Source organism: Porites lutea, chromosome 6 (assembly GCF_958299795.1).
Source record: "Porites lutea chromosome 6, jaPorLute2.1, whole genome shotgun sequence".
In the NCBI taxonomy this organism is placed as follows: domain Eukaryota; kingdom Metazoa; phylum Cnidaria; class Anthozoa; order Scleractinia; family Poritidae; genus Porites; species Porites lutea.
Window position 1 is genome coordinate 22,225,887 of NC_133206.1, and position 26,520 is coordinate 22,252,406.

The following is a 26,520-nucleotide window of genomic DNA, read 5'->3' on the forward strand; positions in this document are numbered from 1 at the left end:
TTTTTACTGGAAAACGAAAGCCCCATTCACACCGAAGCTTAAACATGTTTAAAAGCTGTTTAGTTGAACACGGTGTGAATTTTCTTTCCTTTATAAAAGCTGCTAACTAACAGAATTGATTGGAAATTTAGAGCAAATTACAAAACATGTTGAATTTCATTTAAATCTTGTGTGAAACTCTATCTTCCAGTTTTGCGTGTCTGTTTTTGATTTTTTAAAAACCTGGTTTAATTAAACATGTTTAATTGGTGTGGATGAGGTATAAGACATGCAGTGCAAACAGTTTTTGTGAAAAAGAAGAACTCGTGGAAAGACCATGGAATTTCAACTACACACTCTATGGTTTAGAACTATTAACATTTTTCCAAAAGAGCATTTCGGATTTGAAGCAGCTGTAGCCACTCGCTCAAGTCTTAACTATTATAATCGAAATGAAAACAATGGAAAAGCTTATCAATCAAGATGGGCACAGACAGGATTATAATATCAAGTACAATAGTAACGGGAAAAGGGAAAAATACACGTTGGAGGCCCCCAAGAGCTCTCATGAGCAGGCAGGAGCCGATTACCCCGAAGCAGGTTTTTCATCCATGAAATAAAGCTGCTACCTTTACGCTCATAATATTAAGTGATATAAAGGTGTTGCGTTAGTTCTTGAAGTTTACTCTTCGCTAGATCGGTTGAGATCTGTGGTGGGGAAATAAAGGATATTCAAAGCATACAAGATTAGTCTCGTGAAGCCTGTCAAGTCGACAGTTAATCTTAGTGCCACCAACAAAGGGACATCGATTTTACCCTTTTTCTCAGCAGGAAATGAAATTGTTTTTGCAAGATTGATCAAAATAAGCATCATATTAAAACATTAACTTAAGGTTGTAAACAGGTACAATATTAAAAGAACTTGTAGCGAAGCGGGACAGCTTAAAAAGCGCCTTTCCGAAGGCACGCACAAGTTGAACTCCACAAACGATTCGGCGACCTGAGATGATGAAATGATTTTACGATTCGCTTCTCGTGATGCAGGAGATCTCTATTGAGATTATTTGATAAAAAACCACGAAAGAGGTTGAATTTTGTTCGCCGCGCCAGATTAGTCAGAATAATCGACCTGAGTATTCAAGTGACTCTTTGTTCTTTTTTGATATGAGAACTCATCGAAGCTGACCGAAGCGATCGATATGTTTAGAGCAATGAACGTAAATCATTCAGGATAAATTAAAATTTCGCCGATGTTTGTCGCGAGCTTCTTGCAATGACAATTTTAATGATCTTCAATAGAGCTGGTTCAGTCAACGAGTTTCGTTTTTCACGATAAACACGATATATAATTGTTATGGTCTTGAGTCGCATTTTGCACGCGTGACGTAGCGGATCGTTAACTTGGTTGCATCCACCACTGACAAGGCATAAGTCAGTTTACACACAAAAAAAACACTTGAAGTCTGTTTTCGAAGATGAAAGTAGTCAAAGCACTGTAGAAGAAGTCAAAGGAACAAACAAACGACAAAAATCGAATAGTTTATTAATAAAAATGGAGTATGTTTCTCTTATGGTAAAAATAACTCATGGTTAATGTTCCGTAGAAAGCTAGCGGGGCGCATTTGTATGCGTCGATAATTTTTCTAATAACCCATTTTTATTTAGTCACGATATAATACTGCCTCAAGGAATGAAAGCCTCGCAACATCCCAGAAAAGATTCAAAGAAGAGTTTATTGTAATTTCCTTATAAATACTGTTCGTGTGTTATGCAAACGGAAGCTAAGGAGTCATTAATATTTCAGCGTCTAAAAGGCTAAGAATAATTATAAGGCCTTATACAAAAAAAAAAAAATGGAAAACACAGTTGTCGCTTTTTAATTATAGCGCCTCGCCAAAGCACGCGATCTCATATTCAACAAAAGGGGCTTGGCCTAAAAAAGTAGCATTAAACTCCAAAGCGTGGGCTCAAAATTGTGTGTCTTCACGTTCTATGCAATGAGATTTGGCGGCTTTGATTGCTTTCTCTTTAATTGCATCCGTTTACCGTGTTCACGCAATATCGACAGCAAACCTTTCATGTGATCGAGTTTATAAAAATTTGGATGGTTAATTCACAACACTTTATACTTTTTTATTTATAACCTAAGTAATCTCGGCAAACTATTGCAAATAAATTTTTTCGACTAAGAAACCTGCTCGTAAGAATTCAGGTACAGTACTTGAACTTTTGAAAATTAATAGTCGTTTTGTCTAATGGTGTTACTTTATGTAGCTTAAGATATCGAATATGTAAAATATAGTTATTGTTCCATTCTTTCTTTCAACTTGTTGATTTATAGCGAGCTGTTTTCACAAAAAAATTTTTTTTACAGAAGCAAACTTTGGAAAGCTCACCCTGTCTAGTGTAACGCATATCTCCCTCCACCGACGTGATTTAAAACTGTTGGCAGTATTTTGGGAACGAATTGATTTTACCTTTTTTTCTTCAAGCAGATAAAGAACAGTTTCATTTTGTGTATTATTTTCTGCGTATATTTACTGATTCTCTTTTAATGTTTCAAGCAGATTGACCCGTCCTTCGTGACAATGTTGCGCAACGTACCTACTTCCGAGATGTGAACGTGAGACTCGCGAACATTCGATATTGAGGTCGAAGGCCGAAGATAGAACGAGTACCTATTTCGGGAACCAATCGCAAGCAGCGATAATGACCCGAACTTTCTCGGCCTTCCAGAATCGTCGGCGTGACAAAACCGTCGTTGGAGTGCGACAGTTAATAATTCGAGGCTCTTCTTTTCTATCTATGGATTATCGTCCTACTCAGATTTAACAGCATTGTATTATTGACATAGGATTGATAGTTGTCGTCAACAAAAAGAAACTAAAAGGTAAAGTCGCATTTGCAACAGCTCAGTTCGGTAAGATACGCACGGCCGATAACTAAGCACTGACACTTCGTTACCATCTCTACTAAGCGTGACTTGCTCGTTTAGCCTGGGGATGAATAATCGATGCATAACGAACTTAGCATAAGAAACCTGTCGTAAAAATTGCATGCGGATTACAGAAACGGTGCCTGAGTCTTCAGTTTACAAGGATCCACGCAAAACCACGCAAAACTCTGCGGCTCCATCAGGAAGAATTATCTTCTTTATTGTTACTACGAAACGCTTCCTGATTGTAAAGGCTTAGTCCAAAACATTTAGTCAGGTTGGGCCGCCTCTCAAGGAATTTATCCAAATGCTTATGGCTTGTAAGAGATACGACGACTTGCTCAGGACGCAAGAAAGTGTAATGTACCAGAACAATACTTACCAAGGGGAAGGGAACCCGCTAACGGCCGGCATCTACTCGCTTCTCATACCTAACAGCGAGGAAGAAATACAACAGGTGAGGTATTTTTAATTATTCCAAACGTTCTTGACAATTCTCTCTTGCAAAAGTCATGCAGTCGAGTCACAAGACACTGGCTTTGAAAAGGAACAAGTTAAAATGCAAGACGTTATACCAAAGAGTAACTATATATTGATAGCGTGAATCAAATTCACACCTTTCAGTCACTCTGCAAATAGATTTTAGAATGTATTTGGAAGTAGATATCTAAAACTGGTAAAACTACTTCGACTATCGTGATTTCTGAAACACGGATCCTTGAGATTTCGAGACAGAAACTGCACCCATGAATGATTTTCTTAATGCCTCAGAGCATTGCAATAATTGGTGGCCCTTTAGTTCTCATGTGTTATATAACCACGACTGGTTATTATGGTAACATCACGCAAAAAAAGGCTATGTTCTTTTTTTTTATATAACGACGAAGCTAAAGTGCCCTAGTTTACTAAAATTATGGGCCGTAAAGGCGAGACAATTGCAACGTCAAGGTCGGGGGTCCGTTCAAATTCTTAAACTGCGAGAAGTGTTTACTGCTTGCAAATCCTAACAAAGTCGAAAGTCCCTTCCTCGTTAACTAACAGTGCAATGAACGCCGTTTCTTATCATTTCATTCATGCTATGGTGTGATAATCGATTATAGATAGTCATACCCAATTCGTATTCTTCACCTTTTTGACAGACACTCCACGAAATGGATAGCTACTTGTGCTCATCTTCTCCCGTATCAACTCCTACGGAAACACCAGCAAATTACGCAAGCACTCCACTACCAAAGTTCGAACAAATGTCAGGGAAGAGAGACTGCCGATTTCCAGATCCAGCGCCAAACATGTACACAGTTGTACAGTCCCAGTGTGCGCCTTCCTTCAGTCTAACACACAGATGGCCACAAGTGACAACCCCAGCCCAAACAACTGCAGTCAGTACATCGACAAATGGAGCTGTAGACTTGGGTTTCGCGACCAGAGGGCAAACCTTTTCAGCATCCTCCTCGACCCACAAGGAACTTGAACTAAATCACGATGACGGGTTCCTTTGCGATTTCCCCGGCTGTGAAAAGCGTTACGCGAAAAGTTCGCACCTTGGTACTCACAAACGGCTTCATACAGGTGAAAAGCCCTTCCTGTGTCCGTGGGAAGACTGTGGGTGGTGTTTCCGACGTTCCGACGAACTCAAGCGACACTATCGAAGACATACTGGAGAAAAGCCCTACGTATGTCCGCTTTGTGGGAGATCTTTTAGCCGCTCCGACCATCGATCGTCTCATATAAAGAAAATACATCCACTCATGTAAGGAACTGTACAATAGTTGGGAGTTTAAAAATCCCTACAAAGAGAGCAACACCCAATTTAAAATGTTAACCTACCAGTATTAAATAAGTAAGTTTTAAGTTTTATTTCGATATAATGCATGTTTAGTTGATTGATGCGAAAGTTCGCACAAAAGTATTACACGATGTAAAATAGGTCTTCTTTTTAACTACTAAATTATGTACAAATTAAAACAACCAATTAATTACGAGAGGAAAGCAATACACTAAACTCTTTGAGTTGATCTCAGTCGAGTGTCTCCAGACTCAAAAACTCAGAAACTCAATGACGTTTAGTGTAGCCGATTGATAAGGTACATACTTTTGTCACAACTTGTTTGTAGCAAGAACAACTTTTTATTCCGTGGTTCGACTTTCGATTCAGTGATAAAAAGTTGGCTGCTTACACTGTGGACGTAATTTATTTAATAACACTGAGATTCAGTGCCAATGAAAACAGCAAACTGGGAGACAGGTTCTGAAATATCCTGCCACAGCTTACAGTCAAGCATTAACTTAGAGACGCAGGTGGTCGATGCTGTCGATTATTTCTTACAGATAATGTTATTTTCGTGACGGACACGCAAAATCAACCGTTTTTGTAAAAATGATAAAAGTAAGCTCCAGTTTTATCAGAGAACTAAGTGCAACTATTTTTTTTCTATTTGTTGTATAAAACTCCTCAATGTGTCAGATTTTTTATGAGCTACCTGGCCCAAAATGTGGCTTTTTCAGTGCTGTGTGTAAGTCAGGAAAATAACTTCACGATTGGAATAACAGACTATGTTGTAATATAGTTATAATTATATTTTTCCTGTGAGGGTAACTTACAGTCTCTGTAAGTAAAATGCTCAATAAGTCTATATATGTTGTGGTCCACGAATTAGTGGCCATTTATTTAAATTGTTATACATTAAAGAATGGAAACAAAGTTTATTGCTCTTCAATTCAAAATTCCAGTGTTAAACAACCCTTGAAATAGATAACTTTGTATACCCGGAGCTAATCATTTTTCTGTAACTTAGGTAAACGTATTTATGGGGTGCATAGGAGAAGAAGATGATGTCACAACTAGAGCAGTAAAAGCCTGCGAATAAAAACGTGGTTTCTACAACAACAACAATCTTTATTTTGTACTCACTCTTGCTCAAAAATACATTACGACAATGAAAATGTTAAAAGTAAAAATTAGAGTACTGGCTGCCTGGAATAACCATGGGGGCTAGCGGAGCCAGGTAGCCAGTTGAAATCATTAATAAAATTAATTACAGGTCAGCAAGAAAGCTGAAGCACATCTTTCTCGCTGACTGCTGACCTCACTAAGAACCTGTTAGGCTAAAATTTGCCAGTTAGGCCCCCTCTATACATCTAAACAAGGAACTGTTCAGCCTAAAATTTGAAACAGGTTCTTATATTCTAAAATATGCAAAAAAACATTCGTTACACTTTGCCTAAAGAGCTTCAAAGCCATGCGGTCAGTGCTTCAGTCCTTTTTCGCATAGTCATTTTCCCAAATACTAATTTGGTTTGCAGATTTTATATGAGGAATAAGCTGAGTACCACTTAATGACTCATAGCTACCTTTTTTTTTTCTTCAGAAAATATGAACCTCTTTAAGAACCTAAATAGCCTAAATTTGTGCTGATTACCATTTATGTAAGGACCTGTTAAGGCTGAGTTGCGAAAATGTTGGTTCTTTATCGCGGGTTTTTACTGTACGTAAGTTCGGGCCTTAGTTGGTTCGCGAACAAGACATAGGGTACACACCTGATAGTGGAAGGAATGCAGGTGGTTTATTAATAACTCTAACAAGTTATATAATCATATTTAGTGCTAATTTTGTTAAGAGTCTGTGAATATAAAACGAAACCAAACAAAGCAATCCGGAGTTATGATGTCCTGAATAGCAACTTTAATCGAAAGCAATAACACTTCTGAACAATTTTTTCCGAGAAATTGTTGACGGGTTATAATCTCAAAGGCAGTATCTATCGATCGAAAGAGTTCTATTTAAACAAAATAAAGACATATACAATATTGGCATCTTGAATAAAGTTATAACAACTCTCAACATGCAAACGGCACTTATATGCAAAAAATGAAATGTACTAGCCAACAATATTGCCAGAAATGAAAATGTCTGAGTTCCACAAGCATGTTAAGAATTGAATCAATAATTCTGTGTGGCATTAGTCAACTTTGTTTGCAAAGTTTGGAACACTATAAACACTATAAAAACATGCATTTTGTTAAAGTCAAGATAGTAATAAAACAAACAAACAGACTATTCTAATTACGGTTATTAAAGTAAACGTTAAGAAAGGTCACAACGAGGCATTGACTTCTTACAAGAGAGTATTAAAAGGCACTCCAACCGGTTTAGAAATCATCAATTATACGGCGACTCATTTCATCTTTTTGCAATCAAATAACGAAAAATTCAGTGTTAAAATCAAAATAATAAACTTCCCAGTGCCAGCAAGAGAATTGTCTCGATTTTCCTTGAATGTAAACCAAGGAGGAGAAATATATAGGAGCTGTTTATGAAATCGGTCGTCAAATCGTACAATTTAAGTGGCTTTCATCATTTTGTGTAAAAATCAGTGTTTCATCACTCACTGACTATTTCACCGTTTACAGCAAGTTATCTGAAAACAAAGATAACTTTTTTCTTATTTTAGATTGCTGACATACAAGTTTTCTTTAAGTATGTAATATTTTTTGCTATAGCTTCTTTTGTTTTGAAAGCAATTTTCACGAGTTTTACGTTGCCTTTGTATGACTTTCCAGCGGTTTTCTTTGTTTACATTGTTAACTAGAGCCCAGCCCCTCCGATAATAAAATGGTGGCTCTTTTCGAGGTTCACAAAAGCTTGGCTTATTGTGTTTTATTATATACGTGAGGTCTGTTCTGATACATAAGGTGTTAAACTTGTTTCCCTCCACCCACTCTCTACCAATCTGAACGTCTCTAAACAGGGCTGCATTACCACACTCGATTGACATGAATATAACAAATGCTGATAAATACATTCCGCATATTTAGAACTTCTTCCTAGAGTACACGCTTCTTCCATTGGCTGACTATGAGCGGGGGATGTCAATAGCTAAGGGCAATCTACCCTTTTTGAAATTTGGGTTTTAAGTGTTCTCTACAAGTTAAATTACAAGCGAGGGATGGACTTGTATGTCCACTATAAAAAAATCTTGAAAGCGTACCTTAAACTCGAGTTCTAGAACTTGCCAGAAGGAATACACTACTTAGTTGTCAAACAATCTTTAGAAACTTTTGGAATTTTTGCATCATATAACAAGAATTGGACTTATCAAAAGACAGCAGAATTTTATCCGTCAAATTTGCAATCTATAGCTCATGAAAAGATCGCGAGCATAGAAAGTTTAATACCTTGGAGAAATACCGTTAAAATTTCTCTACATTAAAGACTATGATTTCAACATGGTATGTTACCTTTACATCGATCAATGATAATAAATTCTTGGACAAAAAATTACAGAATTCCTCCTACTAAATCATTATAACATATCGCTGAATATGTCACAATGATGTCAATAGATAAATAACGAAAAATTGTTAGATAGTATACATAAGTCAATTATTTAGCCGTTTAGAACTCTTGTTTAAGCACTTTACATGAGCTCTTAATTTTACTTACTACTCCCCAGTTTTTAGCCACTACCATAAAAATCTACTTTCCGTGCCAAGTGCGAGGGTCCTCTTGACTTGTATTACGTACAAAGCCACTTGCATGTTAAATCCACCATTTTGAAACAATAACCCGCAAGTGATGTAACCAAATATAAACAAAGGATCTTTTAAAGCAAATTTTTCGTTTCTTGGTGCTGTCTTCTTTGCATTGATTCCTGTTTAGGTATCACTGAAGACGGTAACTTAAGAACGTTTACTAGTTGCTTAAGTGTACGTGATTGCTATGCTGTACATAGTGCGTGGGTCGACTTTCCCAGTACCGTGACCAAGCATGGAGGTGGAGACACGTAATACAGTTTTAATCTCTGTAAGAATACTATTTTTTTTGGTATTGTAAGAATAGGTATAAGTATAATGCTTCTTTTTTTTTTTTTTTTTTTTTTTTTTTTTCTAAGAAATTCCACTTGATGATTATGTCAAATAGAAACCAGATAATGGTGACAAAAAATTGAATTGTGGGGTATTTATGTTGCATTCGTTATATAAGTCAAAGTTATTCTATGGTTCGTAAGCCTGTGTGTTTGAAGCCCACGCAGTAAAAAGCAATTTTTACACCCGGCGTAAGATAACGGATTTCCCGTCCGTAAATTGAACTGTTCAATAAATATTTACACTATTACGCCTTTTGCCAAACGCCCCCATCATTTGGCTCATACTTGGTACCTCAAAAATAAATAAAATGGGGATTTTGACAATTTAACAGTCAAAGCCTAGCATCGGCTTTATGCTAACTGGTTCGGGTAATCTTGCCTCGTATGTGATGAAACTGAGGAAATAGACGTGGTGCGTTCGATCCCTAGAGCCTGATACGCTCCTGACACGCTGCTCCGCCAACGTATTCTACGGTGTTGCCAATAATCTACTTCCGGCGACCGACTGTAAAAAGGATGTACTCGGAAATACGGTACTTCAATATTAGCACTCATGTAAATGGTGTATAATATATTTAACTCTGTCTGGAAAGACAACAGTCACGTAGCTTTCTTAAGTTGATAAGCTGCTGACGATCTAAATCCTATCCTGAAAGCCCCAAAAACAGGTGATCGTCATGCACACTACTGTCTAGACTTTGCGTTGGGGTGGGGGGGGGGGGGGGGGGGGGGGGGGGGCTTCAATGCGTTTCGAACTTTATTTCTGTGGATGAACATGTTAGATTAGGACCCTAATGAACAGTGAAATCCTTAAGTGTGACGATACAGTATTTACATCTAATTATCCTACTCTTGAAGCAGTAAACCTGTTAAGGATTTGAAGAATTGCAGTATACTGGGCATTCCACTAGTAAATTGTTTAGACCCTTTTTAACCATGACAATTCTTCACTTAGAAAATCACTACTTATAAATTGCCTACTAATCTGTTCTTGAAATAGGATATATACCTTAAGAACTCAAGTCCCTCGCGATTAACTATGTATTTTTGGAAACCGGACATTTGTAAGACAGTAAACATTATGGCTGTTTCTTAAAACAAAACATCCTGTGCAAAGCAATCAAAGGTTGCTTTGTGGTACAAAGTAAAGCAGCTTAGTGTCGCGCTCCATTCACTAGACTAATCCGTCAATTAAGCTGCCATTTTGCTCTCAAAAATAATGTCAGATATTTTTGCTACCCCCCATGTTCATGCCGTTTATACCTGCTTGCGTTCTACTCCGGAAAAAGGCTGATACAAGCAGTTAGAAAGGCAATGCAATTGAATTGCATGCTGGCATTTTTTATTTCTAAACTTTAGGTAATGCAGTTAAAGTTCAAGGCTACGCAAAACTTGCCATAAATTTTTCAGTTTAAGACAAATTGTTCAAACATTTTTAAACAAACTAACAATAAAGTTTAAAAAGAAAGAAAGAACTTGTACATCAAATTACACAGAACATCGACTGACACCCTGCGTGATGCAAAATTCTCACTGCAAACATGATGTGAATGAATATCTCTCCTTTTTCGTACAAATAAAGTGTTGTTTTCTCCTAGGCAGGTCTCGAACGTCACCAGGAATGTGGTATTGAGACAGACTTTCCACGCTTTCCGGCAATCAGTTCGCAAGTGTGGCCAAGACAAAAAGCCAAAGTAGACCTAAGTAGCTTATAATTCCGTCCATGATGAATAGCTACTTTTAAAACGTCAGTGGGACAGATAAGCTTAGTGGTTTGTAATTCCAAGGCTTTGCGTCTTTGTAAGGCCAAGTTTCTGAAAAGAAATATCTGGACGTTGGTTCGTGCTGCCTTACCGTTGTTTTACCGGAGTTGCACGGTTTGGATCTCAGCGACGACCCAAAAGATTATTCTACGAAGTTCAAATCACGTTTTCCAGCCAAAAAGCAATTGCGCCTATTTGATCCTATGGGAAAGCCAACCATATTCCAATGGCACACTTCCAACTCTTGAGTTAACTGATGCCTGCAGAGGGTGACTGGAGACCACCATTTAGAAGTACACCTCTTGGTCAATTATGGAGACTTGAACTTTAAATGAAAACCCTATGATGTGACAATTTAAAACCTTTCTGTCAGTACTTTGGATGGCACTATTTTGTTTGAAATATATTGCAAAGCGGTATTAGGTATTTTTTTAAACGAATTTTGCATTGTTGGACTCTTGAACAAAAGCAGCAAGTTTGAGTGATTTATTCGCTTAGAAGTTCCCAGTTTAAAGACCTTTAAAGAAAAAGTCTATCAAGATAAAGTCGTACACCTCGACAGAAAATTAGCAGCAGGTACATGATCAGTTTACATTTTTGAATAACGAGACAACTGAATAGGACTTGTGGACAAAGTAGAGAAAGAAATAAAAGCCTTCAAATTGCCAAATAATTGAGTATTTCATCCACGGACCCAGTAGATTTATCGGCACCATTCACCTGGTCTCAAGCCTGTTGTATTCAGTTGTATGTGCGAAGATTAACAGCTAAGAAACTACCTAACAAAGTCCGAGCCCCACGCCTTTCAGGAAATGATATATAACATGCAGTAGCAGCTAGAAAGAGAATTGCCACAATGGCACAAAATTTCCCCGATGAAATTGAACAACAAAATAAATTAATAATCAGTTAGATTACACTCTTCAAAAGATAAAAATACAAGATTGCCATTGATGGGTTGGACGTGGTGGGAACCATCTTATACCAGTGTATCGAGGAGATATTAAAATCAGTACATCCACTAGTTGAAGTTAAAACAACTGAGGCATTTACGCAGAAGAATTAACTCACTATTCACTACAAATCTTACTGCGGGACCTTATATTGTAATTAAAAAAAATAATCGGTAGTAGTGCCTAAGAGGGTACTTTGCAATAGCTATTTGAAATGGTCCCACTCCATCTCAGTAGTCAGAGCGTGTTTTACATATTTGCATAAAACTCAACATTACGAACCATCGAATTTATACACTGATTATAATGGTGGCAATAGCAATAGAACAATATGTTACTAAGTAACTTTCATTTTCATGAAAGTACAACTTATACATTTCGTTGTGAAGACCGAGGACTCAGAGCTAGATTTAATGTGAATTTGCAATCTCGGCGATATCTCGGCGACCAACTAATTGCATTCCTGATTATAATGGCGGTATTCTACTAAAACAGCAATAGAAGAAAGTGTAACTTTCATTTCCATGAATGTACAAGTTATACATTTGTGAAGACCGAAGACTCAGAGCTAGATTTAATGTGAATTTGCAAGGGAATAGACATAAAAAGACATTAATCTCGACGACCAGCTTTGGTTAAAGAGTTGTATCGTTAATGTTGCGAATTTTGGCGTCTTTGTTGTGGTTGGTTTTCTCCTGGTTAATAACCGGCTCCTTTTGTTTCGTTCATCATCATACATTACCATGCATAAAAGCAAAGGAACTCAAACTCGATTAAACCAAGGATAAATTTAAACCATAACATGCAGTTAAATTATGGTATTTCATCCAATAAGGCAAAAGAACCACAAATTAAAATCTAACGCATACATGCAGTAAATAGCATCTCAGTTAAGTAATGAATGCTCTGTAGCTTTCATTTCAATGGTCACAATTCAGGATCTCCTCTACAGGACTCAAAAGTTAGGACCACCTTGCACAGGATAATTAACAGCTCCAAAGGAAATTAAGTACTGATCAGTAACTTTCATTTCAATGGTTACACTAAAGGATGTCCTTTACAGACTAAAACGTTAGAACCCAAACTTTTCCTTTTATAATAAACGTGCCACGGGAAAGTACTAACTGCTCAATAGCTCAAAATCATACTTTATGATACCATCCACAGACTCAAAAGTAAGAACCACCTGGAGTTATAATAAACAGTAGCACAAGTCTGTTTCATCAGTTAATGGTCACATTTTAGGGTCCATTCACATAATGTTAGGACTAGCTTGAACGGAGGGAAGAAAAACAGCAGCACATACATCATGCAAGTGAAATGCCAATAGCCTTTAATTTTAAAGGATTATTACAAAAGGTGGGCGCTTTCAGAGAAACAGACAGGATATAATGTTAATCAACTATACTGTTTTACACTGTCGATAACTTATATTTAGCTTGCATGATGATAGTGGTTTTGGTATCAAGAAATATAACGCCCTTTGAGACTATGAATATGAGAGTGGTTTTTGCTTGTTTCCAACCCGTCAGTCATTTGATTGGCGGTGGGCCTTGGACCTCCCTCAAGGTTGTAAAACAGGAAATTGAACGTTAAATTTAGCCTGAAATCGTCTTAACCAAGAAAATAAGTCACCCCTTTGTAGCAGTCTTGTTTGGCTACCCTTTGGCATATTGTCAAAAGCCTCCAGTACTACGTGGTTGCTTACCGGTCAAGGTTAACATAAATAAAAAAAACTGGAATAAAAGATGAGGGAAGGTGGAAATGGCGCATTTTAAAATCCTCTCAAAATTGGTTGGGATTAAGAATTTGCACTGGACACAAAACGAGTGAAGTTTCCGAACTGCCAAAACTGAATGGGGTTTGTGATCCGCAGCCACTATCCTGCTTGAGTCAACAATGTAAGTGGACAACTTAATGACAATCATGTGACTAAAAAAAAAAACAGAAATGTACGATGCATCTGCTCTGATTTGCGTACCTGTACCCGATCCCAGAGCTTCAATTTTACTTTTCTAAACACACAACATGATAAAAACAGCATCATACGTCAGAAAAGTGACCAGTAACTAGCTTTCATACCCAGAGGGAGAGAGAGAGAGAGGGTACTTTCTTAAACTTAAAACTGTCGTGAACAAGGTGCCCCGCGGCTGCCTGACTCCGAACTATTCTCAAGTTGAGCAACTGTATACATAACGGAGGAGTCTATATCCTATTGTATTTCTGATTCTCCAAAAAAGCATATAAAAGTAGTAATAAAAAAATATACTCGCTAATCACGATACATCAGTGCAAAGTACAATCGCAGCTCTATTTCCTTACTTGTTTTCCTGCTTAATTGGCTTCCATTATTCTTAATTTCCTACCTACTAAAAGTTTCTTCTTCAGGTGACCATTACTACACTGTCTAACCCTAATCAGGGTTCTATTTACGATTTTTCGTTTGGGGGAGAAGTCCCGAGTGGCCGAAGGCGACGAGCTTCCTCGGCGGGTCCGGGGACATGCTCCCCCGGAAATGTTTTGAAATGAATATACGCTGAGACGCAATCAGGTACATTTTGAAACACAATTTCGAGAAATGTTACAATGTGTGCACTGACTTCGTCGCGTCTAGATGATTTTTCCGATATAGTTACTTATGTCAGTACCGTAATGATAACAATACTTTTTTGGGTGGGGAGGGGGAAGTTGGGTATTTTTTGGGGGGGGAAGCTTCTACCCCTCAAATACCCTAGATAGAACCCTGCAGGGAGGTGTCTGACCTCCTTTCCAAACTCTACCAAGTGTTGTGAAAAATACCATACCACCAAGCCTCGTTTGTAAGCAAAACTCTTTGCATTTTCCCTCTTTGGGTGTGAATATTCTTTTCAACTGTTCTGATTTGGGAATTCATTTATGCACAACTTGGCAACTTTTCAACTTCAAAACGAAGCTTGGTGGTGAAATTTGCTCGTCTGATCAGATAAACATGCAAAAGGGTCATTGTAAATGGGAGTACATTTTGTGAAAAAGTCAATCCCTACAAAATACCGAAGCCACTTTGTGTTTGTCTTTCTCCTTAATTCTAATGAACGAAAGCAATCGTGTTTGTATTGAACGCATCTATGCAGTCTCTTCACATTTAATCCAGCTGTCAAAATGTTCTCCCATCTAGCACCTGGTACACGTCCAGTAGACTGTTGATAGGATGTACCCCCAGATTTAATTTTTTATAGGTTTAACACACTTTGTGACTACTTTTACAGTCTGACTCACTAACGACAATACTCAAATTCGCCAGAAGAATGGGTTAAAGTGACAACCTGCTTTGGGTATCTGCTGAGTTGTATTTGAACACATTTTTCACTGACACTGGGACAGTCAGGGTTGATATCCAAGGCAAGGTTGATTTTTCGTGACGCTGCTTGAGACTTATTTATGACGTCATACAAGATGGCGTCTATCTCCGCCATCTTGAATCTTATTAAAGCGTGCTGAAACTGAAGGAGAACGACGAAGGGGCAGAGAAAAATCGTTAATTAAGGAAAATTCGCGTGCCTTCACGGGTCATTGCGAATATACCAACTCACCAAGAAAAGTTTAGGCCAATTTTACTGAGGATGAATGGGTCGAGAACACATGCTAATGGTAAAAAAAGTGGGCGGGGGACAAGGAAAAAAAATTGCCGTCTACATCTAAGTCCTTCTTAAGACGTCACGTTGATTCTTGAAGTCGTAGCTATCGTCTCTCAATTCGTTCTGTGTAGCAAATGGCAGAATCCAGGCATTGCCCTTTATACATTTCGTCAGTCACAAGGCAGGGCGAGGGGAGGCACTATTAAAATGGCTTGACAACCTTTTCTTAGGAATAAAAAGCCTATAGTCAAATAACTACCTTCCACAAAATTCCACAAACTTAAGTTAACGTAGGTTAGAACTTACCAGGAGTTTACATCATACTCAGGTTTCATTTGAGTTGTAGCAATACAGGTATTTCATTTACAAAATTACATCACCCTGCAAAGCGTACTAAACAAAAACCACCGTAAAGTAATTCAAGCCATGCAAAGTTCAGCTAACAGATCTTTGGTTTTAATCAGTCCTTGTTTCTGTTTAAAATTGATGGGGTACTATATATGAGCATAACTTGTTAATTTGCAAAACGCCAGTATGCAACCTTGAAGTTTAAAATAGTGACCAATATGAACGCTCCGTTCTCTTGTCGTGAATTTAGTGTAAAACAGTTGTTCTCTTTACATAGCCCTTCATGTTTACATTAAGCCGGAATATTACATAGTTTCATGTTTTTAGTACTCAGCACAACCTTCTAACAGTGGTTTCCTAGAAATGAAAGCAATCTTTATTTTATACCATTTTTGGGTTATTTCCTCGGGGATTTAATCGCATTTTGGCAGTAGATACTCCTTAGTGGTAGGAAGTGGATTTTCTGGTCAATAGAAGCAAGTGTTACAGCATTCATCAGAGAGAATTGTAAGCCATCAATTGCAAGTAGTGAACTTTTTAACCGATAAAGCTGGTCAAATAAGCCGAACGATCCTCATCATTTCGTACCTGCGTTTAAGTTCGTCCTCAAGAAGTTCCTTCAACACTCAGTAGCTTTCAGAGCGTTTAATTCTGCAGTAGTAAAGGTAGCAACTACCAATTCTATCTTCTAATTCAGACAAAACGGTTAGAACAAACTTGAAAAGTTTTTTTAATTTAACTCCGATTATACAGTAAAACAGTAAACTACCACTCAAGCTTTGGGTTCTATTCTTTTTTTTTTTATTGCAGGTTCAGGCAAAAGTTAAAACCGCTCTTATTATGCATAAATGTACCGCCTGTAAGACGAGGAAACTGTACTGCTCAGTAGATTTAATTGGAATTTATATGGGACTGCACACTTTAGGATTTCAACTATAGATTCAAAAGTTAGGACCACCTTGTGCAGCATAATAAATAGTATCCCACTGGAAAGTAGCCTACTCAGTAGCCGTTTTTCCCTTATGCAATCCCTTAACTTTGAGTAGTGAACAAACTTAGCAAAAAGTACCATGCTGCCAAAGACCTCAATAAAAAATACGTGAGAAGGTAGAGGTACATACGTAATTGACTTGCAGCTAATTAAATTCGCAAAGCCCACTAAAAATCAATGACTTTCACTTATTATATTGCCGGTATAGAATGTATTTGAACAATGAACTCATATTTGTTGTTGAGGTTTAAGGTCAATATGTAAAGCTGGCATGGAAATTAAAAGGTTGTTGGTTGGGCGGTTATAAGTACTAATAATAACCTTGCAATGATATAAAACAACCCTGACGTTTAATTATCCTATGGTCACAATTTCAACTGTTATTGATACGCGATCAAGATTGCAATGTATTTGCCAGGATTGACGAATTTCATGATAAAAACTGTTTTTATGTACGTCAACTGTTTGTCAGCATTAGACTCACATTTTTTGCTTTCTCTGTAACAAGAATAATGTCGGTGGAGCAATGGAAATTCTTGAAAGCTTATTACCTGCGAAATGTGTTTCTTTTTTCATCTTGTACCTGTTGCAAATGATTCATCACTTTGCTGCAATTGCTACCCTCTTCAAGTCGTCAGAACCATCTTACACAAAAGCAGTGCTACAGAAGAATATTTCTTCATATATGGCATCAAAATTCCTCTGGCCGTATTGGCGTTTCGTGATCATGAATTTGACAAATAAACTCACAAGATAGATAACCCTTTATACCTCAAATTTATATCCATGAGTTACATCTGAAGGTAAAACTATAATTTTGTACAGCAGAATAGCCAACGTTCTTATGTTATTAGTCTTAAATTGTCCTTGATAGTGCTTGCTGTAGTTTGGTATTTCAATTATTACACTCACTTAATACTCAAAAAAGTACAACAATGGTCACACCTAATCTCGTCTATCATCCATAATCAAAAGTAAAATGCACATCTTTTTTTTCTGATAAAAAGTTTCACATAATACAGGGACTAGCTAACGCCATTTTGTTGGTCAAAAAGTTAAATAAAAACTGCTCGACAAAGCATTGTTTAACACTCATATCTTGCTGCCTTAATTCAGAGCTGGTGTCTAGTAAGCAAGTCACTGTTTCAGCCACATTTCAAATTATGCAGACTTTTCGTTTATACAGTGGAGTGGAGTTTAACTCTAGAATCATTAATCACATTGTTTGCACTACAAAGAAGTGCTTCAGTCCTGATTCCAGAGATATGGTTGAAAGTATAGTTGCGAATCCCACTGTAATTTGAATTGCTGAGCAGAAGTTATGTAGGTTGTGCAGGTGATTCAGTGAGGAAGGAATTGTGTATTTCATACTTTTGGATAGAAGTTTTAGGTCTTATAGTATAATTTGATTAAAATGTACTTGAATACACCATGCAAGGTCATCAGGATATCAGTGTAAATGTTTAGTTTTAGGTAATTTCACCGATATTGTTCATCTGCAAAACATGCAGGCCATGTTTTGGAAGCAACTTGTACAAATCATAAAAGGCCGGTGTTGAAACCATCTTTTACATTATGTTTAAAACACAAATAGAAGTCTTTTATCAAGTCTTTTGTCTCTTGCCTGATTACTCAGAGTTTTTGGGCAGAAGTTATTAAATGGTGTAGCAATTGGGGGCTGGTTTATATTAACCATCTCTCTGCTAAAGATAGATATATTATTTCGGATAAAGGTACATAAAGACAATTTATTCATTAATCATATTTTGCTAGTTGGTAAGCAGTATATATATAATTGCAGATGCACGAAAACAAACCCTTGTTTAAGGATTTTCTTGGCAAGACTCAATAACGTTTATCAATTAGAAACTATCATTGCCAAATCGAAGAATAAAATGTCTTTTCATTAATCGAAATGGCAAGCACTCTTGACAGGTGGTACACAATTGCGACAAATACTTGTTAAGGTTTACTAGTATTGATAGTGTCGTTGTGTGTCGTGTGTGCTGTGCGTGCGTGTGTGAGTTATTTGTGTATTATTTTTTTAAAAATTGTAATGTCGGTAATGTATGTAAAAATTAATGTTACTATCCCTTGTAGAATCAGACACTATGTAGAATCTATGCAAATGCTATGTCACAAAGCTATGTAAAACCTATGTTAATGAGTCATACATTGCTTTAACCAGATCCTATGTTGTTTCTATGCCAGGACTATGTTTTTTGTATCGAAAATGCTATGTTTTCGCTAGTCAAACGGAACCTACTTAAAAGCTATGCAGTTTTTAAAGGAAGGAATAAAGGCAGAAATGACATAGTTTCCACATAGCCTATACATACAATTTACTTAGCTTTCAGAAAGAGATTTTAGACTTCATAGTCAACCTCATAGAAAAATCATAGGAAATAAATAGCCTTCACATAGGACTGAAATAGAGTTTACATAGTAAAATGGAACAGGGGCCAGTTGATTAAATAGCTTTTGAATAGGGTTTGCTTAGAATTCAGATAGCCTAGGAATAGTGAAAACATAGCCTTTTTTAAAGATGACATATACTTTGCATAGCATTAAAATAGGGAAAACACAGAACAAATAGTCTTTGCATAGGTTTGAAATAGGATTTTAATAGTATTTGAGTAGGTAAAACATATCACATACATAGCCTTTAATTAGAGTTCAAACAGAAATTACATAGAATTGACATAGTCTTTTATGTAGGTAGGTTTTGATCTGCTAAACAAATGTAGTGTTTAAAATACCCTCGTAAAAATCACCAGAATAGTAAAAATAGTATACACATATGAATTAGAATATCTTTTACATTGGTAAGAAATGGGTTTTGACACGAAAAATTGAAAACTATAGCAATATAATACCACGAACACGCAACACAAATGCAGTATTTTCATGGAGCAGTTTCAGAATCGAAACCCCAAGTTAAAGTTTGCTTAATTTGCTTATCGTGTAGACTTTTGGCTGATGTCGTGCTCTTCAGTGCCATACACTTTTCTTTTGACTGCAACGAATAAGTATCTGCAAACAGAAAAGTTGAGATTTTAAGGCAAATGAACACAAAAACAACCTGACGTTTTAGAATTGAAAAGAACGAGTATCGAAGCGTGATCGAAGGTGACCGATCCAACTTGTTCAGGTACGCGAAAAGGGGAGACAACACGGGTAAATCGAAACTCAAATTGAGAAAAACATCACTTACCAACGTTAGGAATACTTTTTGTTGAACCTGGCAGGAAAACGACTTTAAATTGAAGTAAAAAGAAGCGTCTTCTTGTAAAAACGCACGCTTTACAGTTCGTCTTCTTTGACTTGAAAGTGCCCGCGTGGAATCAGCCAATTTTCACACCTTTTCATTGGTTGAAAAGGCCCATGTGACGATAAAACGCTAAATACGCATGTGTTGAACTCACGGGCTTCCCTGGGAACTAGTGGAAACAAAATGGCTGACAAACACCGAGGACTGCAACAAGCGTTTCGCAGTTTTGACCATGAATTTCTATTCAGGAGTCGTCCATAATCAAGACGAAGGATCGAAGCTAATATAAAAGGAGAAAATGATGCATGGAGGTATCATTTGAAGCGAAGAAACTCTAGGGAAATAAAAGCTAGAAAGGAAAGTTAAGTCAGGAATGATGGATGTAGCGATTCAATGCTTTACAAAAATCTTCTCACTAAGAAACTATCTGCAAGCACAAAAAAAATTGTAGTAAATGATTTTTAAGTTTTTTAGTTTTAATCACTGCTTTTTACGTTGGAAGTATGCTTTTTGTAAGCGCTATTTAACCTGTACAATCAACATGCCTAGTATTTTAAAAGGTATGTTGAAATATCACATAGGAAACGCATAGTAAGACTACATATTTGTCATGAGTGAAAATATAAGAAAAATTACGTTTATGTAAAAGCTATGTAACCTTTATCTCATGATAAAGCTAAATTAAAATGTCACATAGTGAAAACATAGGCTGCAAATATGTTTCATCACTTAGCATAGAATATACATAGCACTATGTAAAAGCTAGGAAACTTGTTGGAAAGAAAAATTGAAGATCGAGATGCTATGTAAAAGCTATTTTGCTTTGTTGCATAGTAAATACATAGGATGCAAATCAGAAGGAAAAGCAGAACTTTCTATTGCATAGTAAATACATAGCTATGTAAAGACTATGAAAAGATTTTGAATAGTATTTGCATAGGTATTAAAAAGCTATGTACTTTTCAAATAGCCTAAACATAGTTTCAACATAGATTTTGCATACTTTGGACTATGTAGTGTGGTATGCTACATAGTTGATACATAGGCAGTAGTGAACATAACATAGCTGAAACATAGTCCAACATAGTAAACAAATAGCATGAGCATAGGTTTTGCATATGTCTGGTTCTACAAGGGATTGTAAGGCAAGAAATTGAAATAAACAGTGATTAAATTACAAAAAAAAAACTTTAAAACATGCCAAGTGTTTAACAGTCAAAATTAAACTCGTGCCTTAGGGTATAATAGAAACAAATTAAAGTATCAGAAATTATAATATGTTCAGTTTGAAAACGTGCTTGTTATTTTTTCTCGACATTTTGTTGAAGTTTGTCGATTGAGATAAAAGAAGCATGTTTTGGAATCGAAATGGACGCGTAAAATCTGAGTCATTAGTTTTGAAACGGCTATTGTAAATACAAGCACAGAACCTTTGAGCTTTGGCGCACAAAGTTCGTCCAGGAAGTGTTTAAAGACGATGGAGAGTGTTCTGATACTTCAAGAAGTTTGTACAGCCGGTGGAATCTGCTGTGGATTGCAGCACCATTTGAAAGAGGGCAATAGAAGTGACGCCATTGCAGTGTTAAACAAAGTATTTTAATTATAGCTTCAGCGTATAGCTAATGCATTCTCATTTTTGTTTTCACTCAATGAACTACTGATTTTGTAAACACTGCTTATGTTTACAAACGGAGATTTTGGTCCACTTTTTATATAAATCAATAAAAATCATTCGTATTTGCCTGACTGATATTTTTACAGGGTAATATTGAAGCTAATTTTACATACACAACCGTGCTTTCTGTAAAGGACTGTCTAAATATTTTTATCGATAATTTCGTTCTCTTTCAGTTGTTTCTTTATTGAACCCCAATTTGCCTCGAGAATGGCAATCAAAACCTTAAATGCTTTTTTTTTCAGAAAGACCCTTAGTCTTAACCGGGTATAAAGATGCATGCACGTGACTAATTTTCCCCATCTTATACGGGGGCGGGGGGGGGGGGGCTCAGCTAATAGGCCATTTATTGTTATCGATTATGAGTGTTGAAAACTGGATAAGACTAGTTGAACTGAACGACTGAGTAGTCTTTCCTCTAGATCTGTTTATCTTTGCAAGATTTGTTTGGGTTTTGAAAATTGGATCTGAAAAACTAACTCAGCTAGGGTTTGGCAGATTTTAAAACAGTCATTAAATTTTAATTTTTTTGATCACGTTTTTCTTTAAAGTTAGATTATAATACCTAATATTACAACAATTACAATAACTGGTAATAATCCATAATTGCGTCCGAAGGGCTCAGTGCAAATGGGGTATCTCATCGACCTTTTCTTTGTTTTCGACTCCACTGCACTGTAGTTGTCCCCACTCATTGACTTTTCAGGGGCTTTAATTTTTCTCTGCCGAGAACTGGTAACTACTTTTTTGCGTGGCTAAATCACGTGAATGATCATGTGGTGAAAACAGTGAAATCGCTTCCCCACTCCCCCTCCGTATCTTCCTATTCCAATACTGTAAACTGCCTCAGCCCTTAGCCTGCGCAGCAGGCGCCGGTTAGTTTCTTTGGTTAGATTTTAAAGCCTGCTGTGCAGGCGTGTAAGCCCTGGGCCAATACATCTTCGCAAGGGCTCTCAGAAGGACTTATAAACGGAGGGGCCTATATCCTAGGGGGCCTATAACCGGCTTAGAAAAAGCGCTTCGAATCAAGCTATAGCACTGCTGCTCAAAATGCGTCTTACATTAACTGGTTCTTAATTAAGCTTCAAAACGTCATAATAAAATAAAAAGAATTCAGAGGGAGCCTTATAACTGGAGCTAGAGAGGGTCTTACATCCGTGTGGTCGTATAATTGGATGAATTATGTTTTTAATTTGTTTACAGGTAGATGAGCCAATAACTATGGTGGGTAGGGGTGGGGTAGTGTTTACGATATTGCTTGTATGATAACGTCCAAACCCAAACAGAGCCCCCAAGTTCCCTTTCCGCTGTCAAGCGGAAACATCTTTATACAAATAGATCTAGTGGCAACTGTCGGTTAAGAAGTACCTACTGTATACAGAGTAGGACCAGTTTTTGCATGTATGAAACTGGCCAAACCAACGAACTTGTCATTAATAGAGAGAGTCGCTAAGTCACGTTGCCATGGTAGCAAAATTTCTGGATGACAACAAGCCAAAACGTCACTTAAAAAGTGGATTTGCACTGTTTCAAACTTCATTGATCTTATTTAATTTCATTTAATTTGTCAAATGTTGGCGAAATTTTGTGTTGTGTTCACCTACTCCATAAAGCGGGCGCGTGAAATTGCAACAACGGCTAAGGAATGTACAAAAAAGCGTGATACACATGGAAAGTTGTTCTATTGCCAATCTAAACCTATTGCGTTTTTGCTGTTTGCCCGTCGCCGTTGCAGAAACTCCCTATAGTTGTGATCCTGAAATTTTGCTACCATGGTAACGTGACGTCACACTTCTCTGCTCTATAGTAATAGTCAGTGTAAGTGGTCGATTTACTCTTCATGAATCGATTCATGCCCGGCAGGCTTTAATTTTCGAGAACAAATCGCGCCCGGCTGTTACCAGTCAATGCAGTAATTTGCATGTTTTAAATTGCTTTAGTGAAAACTTAGAATATCTCATTGCAGGGAGCCCAGGCACAAAACAAACTCTTCGAGACCAAAATATAAAGATTTTTCGGAGAATATTAATAGTTCGTTCGACAATACATCAAAAATACAGATAATAAGGTATTAATAAGTGTACCTACCTCATAAAGACCTATTTTTGTTATTTTCGTGCCGTTTGAACGCCATGCCATGATGTTTTGTTTTTGTTCTAGTCTTTATCTCATCCTCTCTCCCCCTCCCTCCCCCTTCCTCGCTGTTCTTTCCCTGCCCACTTTTTTTTTTCGCGCCGTCCCCACCATTAGAAAGCTTTGAACAGGCTACTGTTAGTCTCAATTAGAGAGTTCAGGACGGAGAACCAATATTTTTTTACCCATAAAGGTACCAATTTGGCTTGTACGTACTAGGGAAATTCCTAAATAGAATTAGTAAATGTCGTCATACTATGTAGTACTCCAGCTTCACAGACTTGAATAATTTGGAAAAACTTCTTTTTCTTTATAACAGTGTTGATCCGTTTGTTTTTACTGAAAAATCTTAGTTATTTTGTTTACGAATTATTTCACCTAGAAAAAGTTGTCAAAACTGAAATAAAAGCATGTGAAATAGAGATTACTGAGAATTTTTATTGTCATTTTTTTTCAGTTAAATTGTAATTATATTTTAATTACAATACCGTTTCTGTATAAGCCCGGATGCTAATAAAATTGTTGTTGTTATTGTTGGATAAAATAATGCCTGAGCCACGCCTAAATACCCAGTTAGGAGACTTTTTCCAATGAGTATGGCCTTTACCTCGTTCCCAGGGTTCTCTCTCTTGCTTCGAGAGAGAACCCTGGGAACGAGGCTGCGTCTGCATGGTGGGCCCCTGTGAACTTTAGCACAGAGGAAGAAGTAAAACAGGTGAGTTATTTTCAATTTTCCCAAACGTTCTTGACAATTCCCTCTCGAGTCACAAGACACTGGCTTTGAGAAGGAACAAGATAAAATGCAAGACGTTATACCAAAGAGTAACTATATATTGATAGCGTGAGTCAAATCAGTCATTCTGAAAATAGATTTTAGAATATATTTGGAAGTAGATATCTAAAACTGGTAAAGCTACTTCGACTATCGTGATTTCTGAAACACGGATCCTTGAGATTTCGAGTCAGAAACTGCACCCATGAATGATTTTCTTAATGCCTCAGAGCATTGCAATAATTGATGGTCCCTTAGTCCTCAATCTTCAAAAAAGTTATAAAACAACGACTGGTTATTTTTGGTAACATCACGCAAAAAAGGCTATGTTCTTTTCTTTTATCACGACCAAGTTAAATTGCTCTAGTTTAACTAAAATTATGGGCCGTAAAGGCGACACAATTGCAACGTCGAGGTCGGGGTCCTTTCAAATTCTTAAACTGAGAGAAGTGTTTACTGCTTGCAAATCCTACCAAAGTCGAAAGTCCCTTCCTCGTTAACTAACAATGCAATGAACGCCGTTTCTTATCATTTTATTCATGCTATGGTGTGATGATCGATCATAGATAGTCATACCTAATTCGTATTCTTCACCTTTTTGATAGACTCTCCACGAAATGGATTATAGCTACTTGTGGTCATCTTCTCCCGTATCAACTCCTACGGAAACACCAGCAAATTACGCAAGCACTCCACTGCCAGAGTTCGAACAAATGTCAGAGAAGAGAGACTGCCGATTTCCAGATCCAGCGCCAAACATGTACACAGTTGTACAGTCCCAGTGTGCGCCTTCCTTCAGTCTAACACACAGATGGCCACGAGTGGCAACCCCAGCCCAAATAACTGCAGACAGTACATCGACAAATGGAGCCATAGACTTGGGTTTTGCGACCAGAGGGCAAACCTTCTCAACATCTTCCTCGACCTACGAGGAACTGGAACTAAATCACGATGACGGGTTCCTTTGCGATTTTCCAGGCTGTGAAAAGCGCTACGCGAAACGTTCGCTCCTTAGTACTCACAAACGGCTTCATACAGGTGAAAAACCCTTCCTGTGTCCGTGGGAAGACTGTGGGTGGTGTTTCCGACGTTCCGACGAACTCAAGCGACACTATCGAAGACATACTGGAGAAAAGCCCTACGTATGTCCGCTTTGTGGAAGATCTTTTAGCCGCTCCGACCATCGATCGTCTCATATAAAGAAAATACATTCACTCATGTAAGGAACTGTACAATACTTGGGAGTTTCGAAATCCCTACAAAGAATAGAGAGCAACACCCAAGTTAAAATGTTAACCTACCAATATGTTGATCTCAATCAAGTGTCTCCAGACTCAAAAACTCAAACTCAAGATCGTCGAGTGTTGCCGGATTGACAAGGTACATACTTTTGTCACAACTTGTTTGTAGCAAGAACAACTTTTTATTCCGTGGTTCGACTTTTGATTCAGTGATAAAAAGTCGGCTACTTACACTGTGGACGTAATTTATTTAATAACACTGAGATTCAGTGCGAATGAAAACAGCAAACTGGGAGACAGTTTCTGAAATATCCTGCCACAGCTTACAGTCAAGTATTACCTTAGAGACGCAGGTGGACGATGGTATCGACTATTTCTTACAGATAATATTATTTTCGTGATGGAAACGCAAAATCGACCGTTCTTGTAGAAATGATAAGGGTTTAAGCTCCAGTTGTGTCGGAGAACTATGCACAACTACTTTTTTTTCTATTTGTTGTACAAAACTCCTCAATGTGTCAGATTTTTTATGAGCTACCTGGCCCAAAATGTGGCTTTTTCAGTGCTGTGAGCTAGTCAGGAAAATAACTTCACCATGAGGATAACAGACTATGTTGTAACATAATATAATTATATTATTCCTGTGAGGGTAACTTACAGCTTCTGTAAGTAAAATGCTCAATAAGTCTATATATGTTGTGGTCCACGAATTAAGTGGCCATTCAAGTATTTAAATTGTTATACATTAAAGAATGGAAGCAAAGTTTATTGCACTTCAATTCAAAATTCTAGTGTTAAACAACCCTTCAAATACATATTAAGACTTTGCCGTATACCCTGAGCTAATCATTTTTCTGTAACTTAGGTGAACGTATTTAAGGGCATAGGAGGAGAACATGATGCAGCATCTCCAGCAGTAAAAACCCGCTACTATAAGAACCTGTTGGGCTAAAATTTGCTTTTAGGCCCCCTCTGTAC

At 37.3% G+C, this 26,520-nt stretch overlaps 1 protein-coding gene and 1 long non-coding RNA gene across 3 annotated transcripts; one reads left to right on the forward strand and one right to left on the reverse strand.

The window, feature by feature from the left end:
• Positions 1 to 1,686: 1,686 nt before the first annotated feature.
• On the reverse strand, positions 1,687 to 4,182 carry LOC140942392 (uncharacterized). The gene is made up of 2 exons (XR_012166539.1): positions 4,043 to 4,182; positions 1,687 to 3,345 (listed from the first exon to the last, which is right to left on the reverse strand). It is a non-coding gene; the product is annotated as an uncharacterized lncRNA (long non-coding RNA).
• LOC140942391 (uncharacterized) lies at positions 3,222 to 25,640 on the forward strand. 2 transcript variants are annotated; one of them, XM_073391362.1, is made up of 2 exons: positions 3,222 to 3,371; positions 24,907 to 25,640. In XM_073391362.1, exons 1-2 carry the CDS (start codon positions 3,222 to 3,224, stop codon positions 25,522 to 25,524), a joined length of 768 nt encoding a protein of 255 aa, XP_073247463.1. In that variant the 3' UTR covers positions 25,525 to 25,640. The 2 variants fall into 2 exon arrangements, with proteins under 2 accessions (XP_073247463.1, XP_073247464.1); XM_073391363.1 differs by lacking the exon at positions 24,907 to 25,640 and adding an exon at positions 4,054 to 5,615.
• The last annotated feature ends 880 nt before the right edge of the window (positions 25,641 to 26,520 follow it).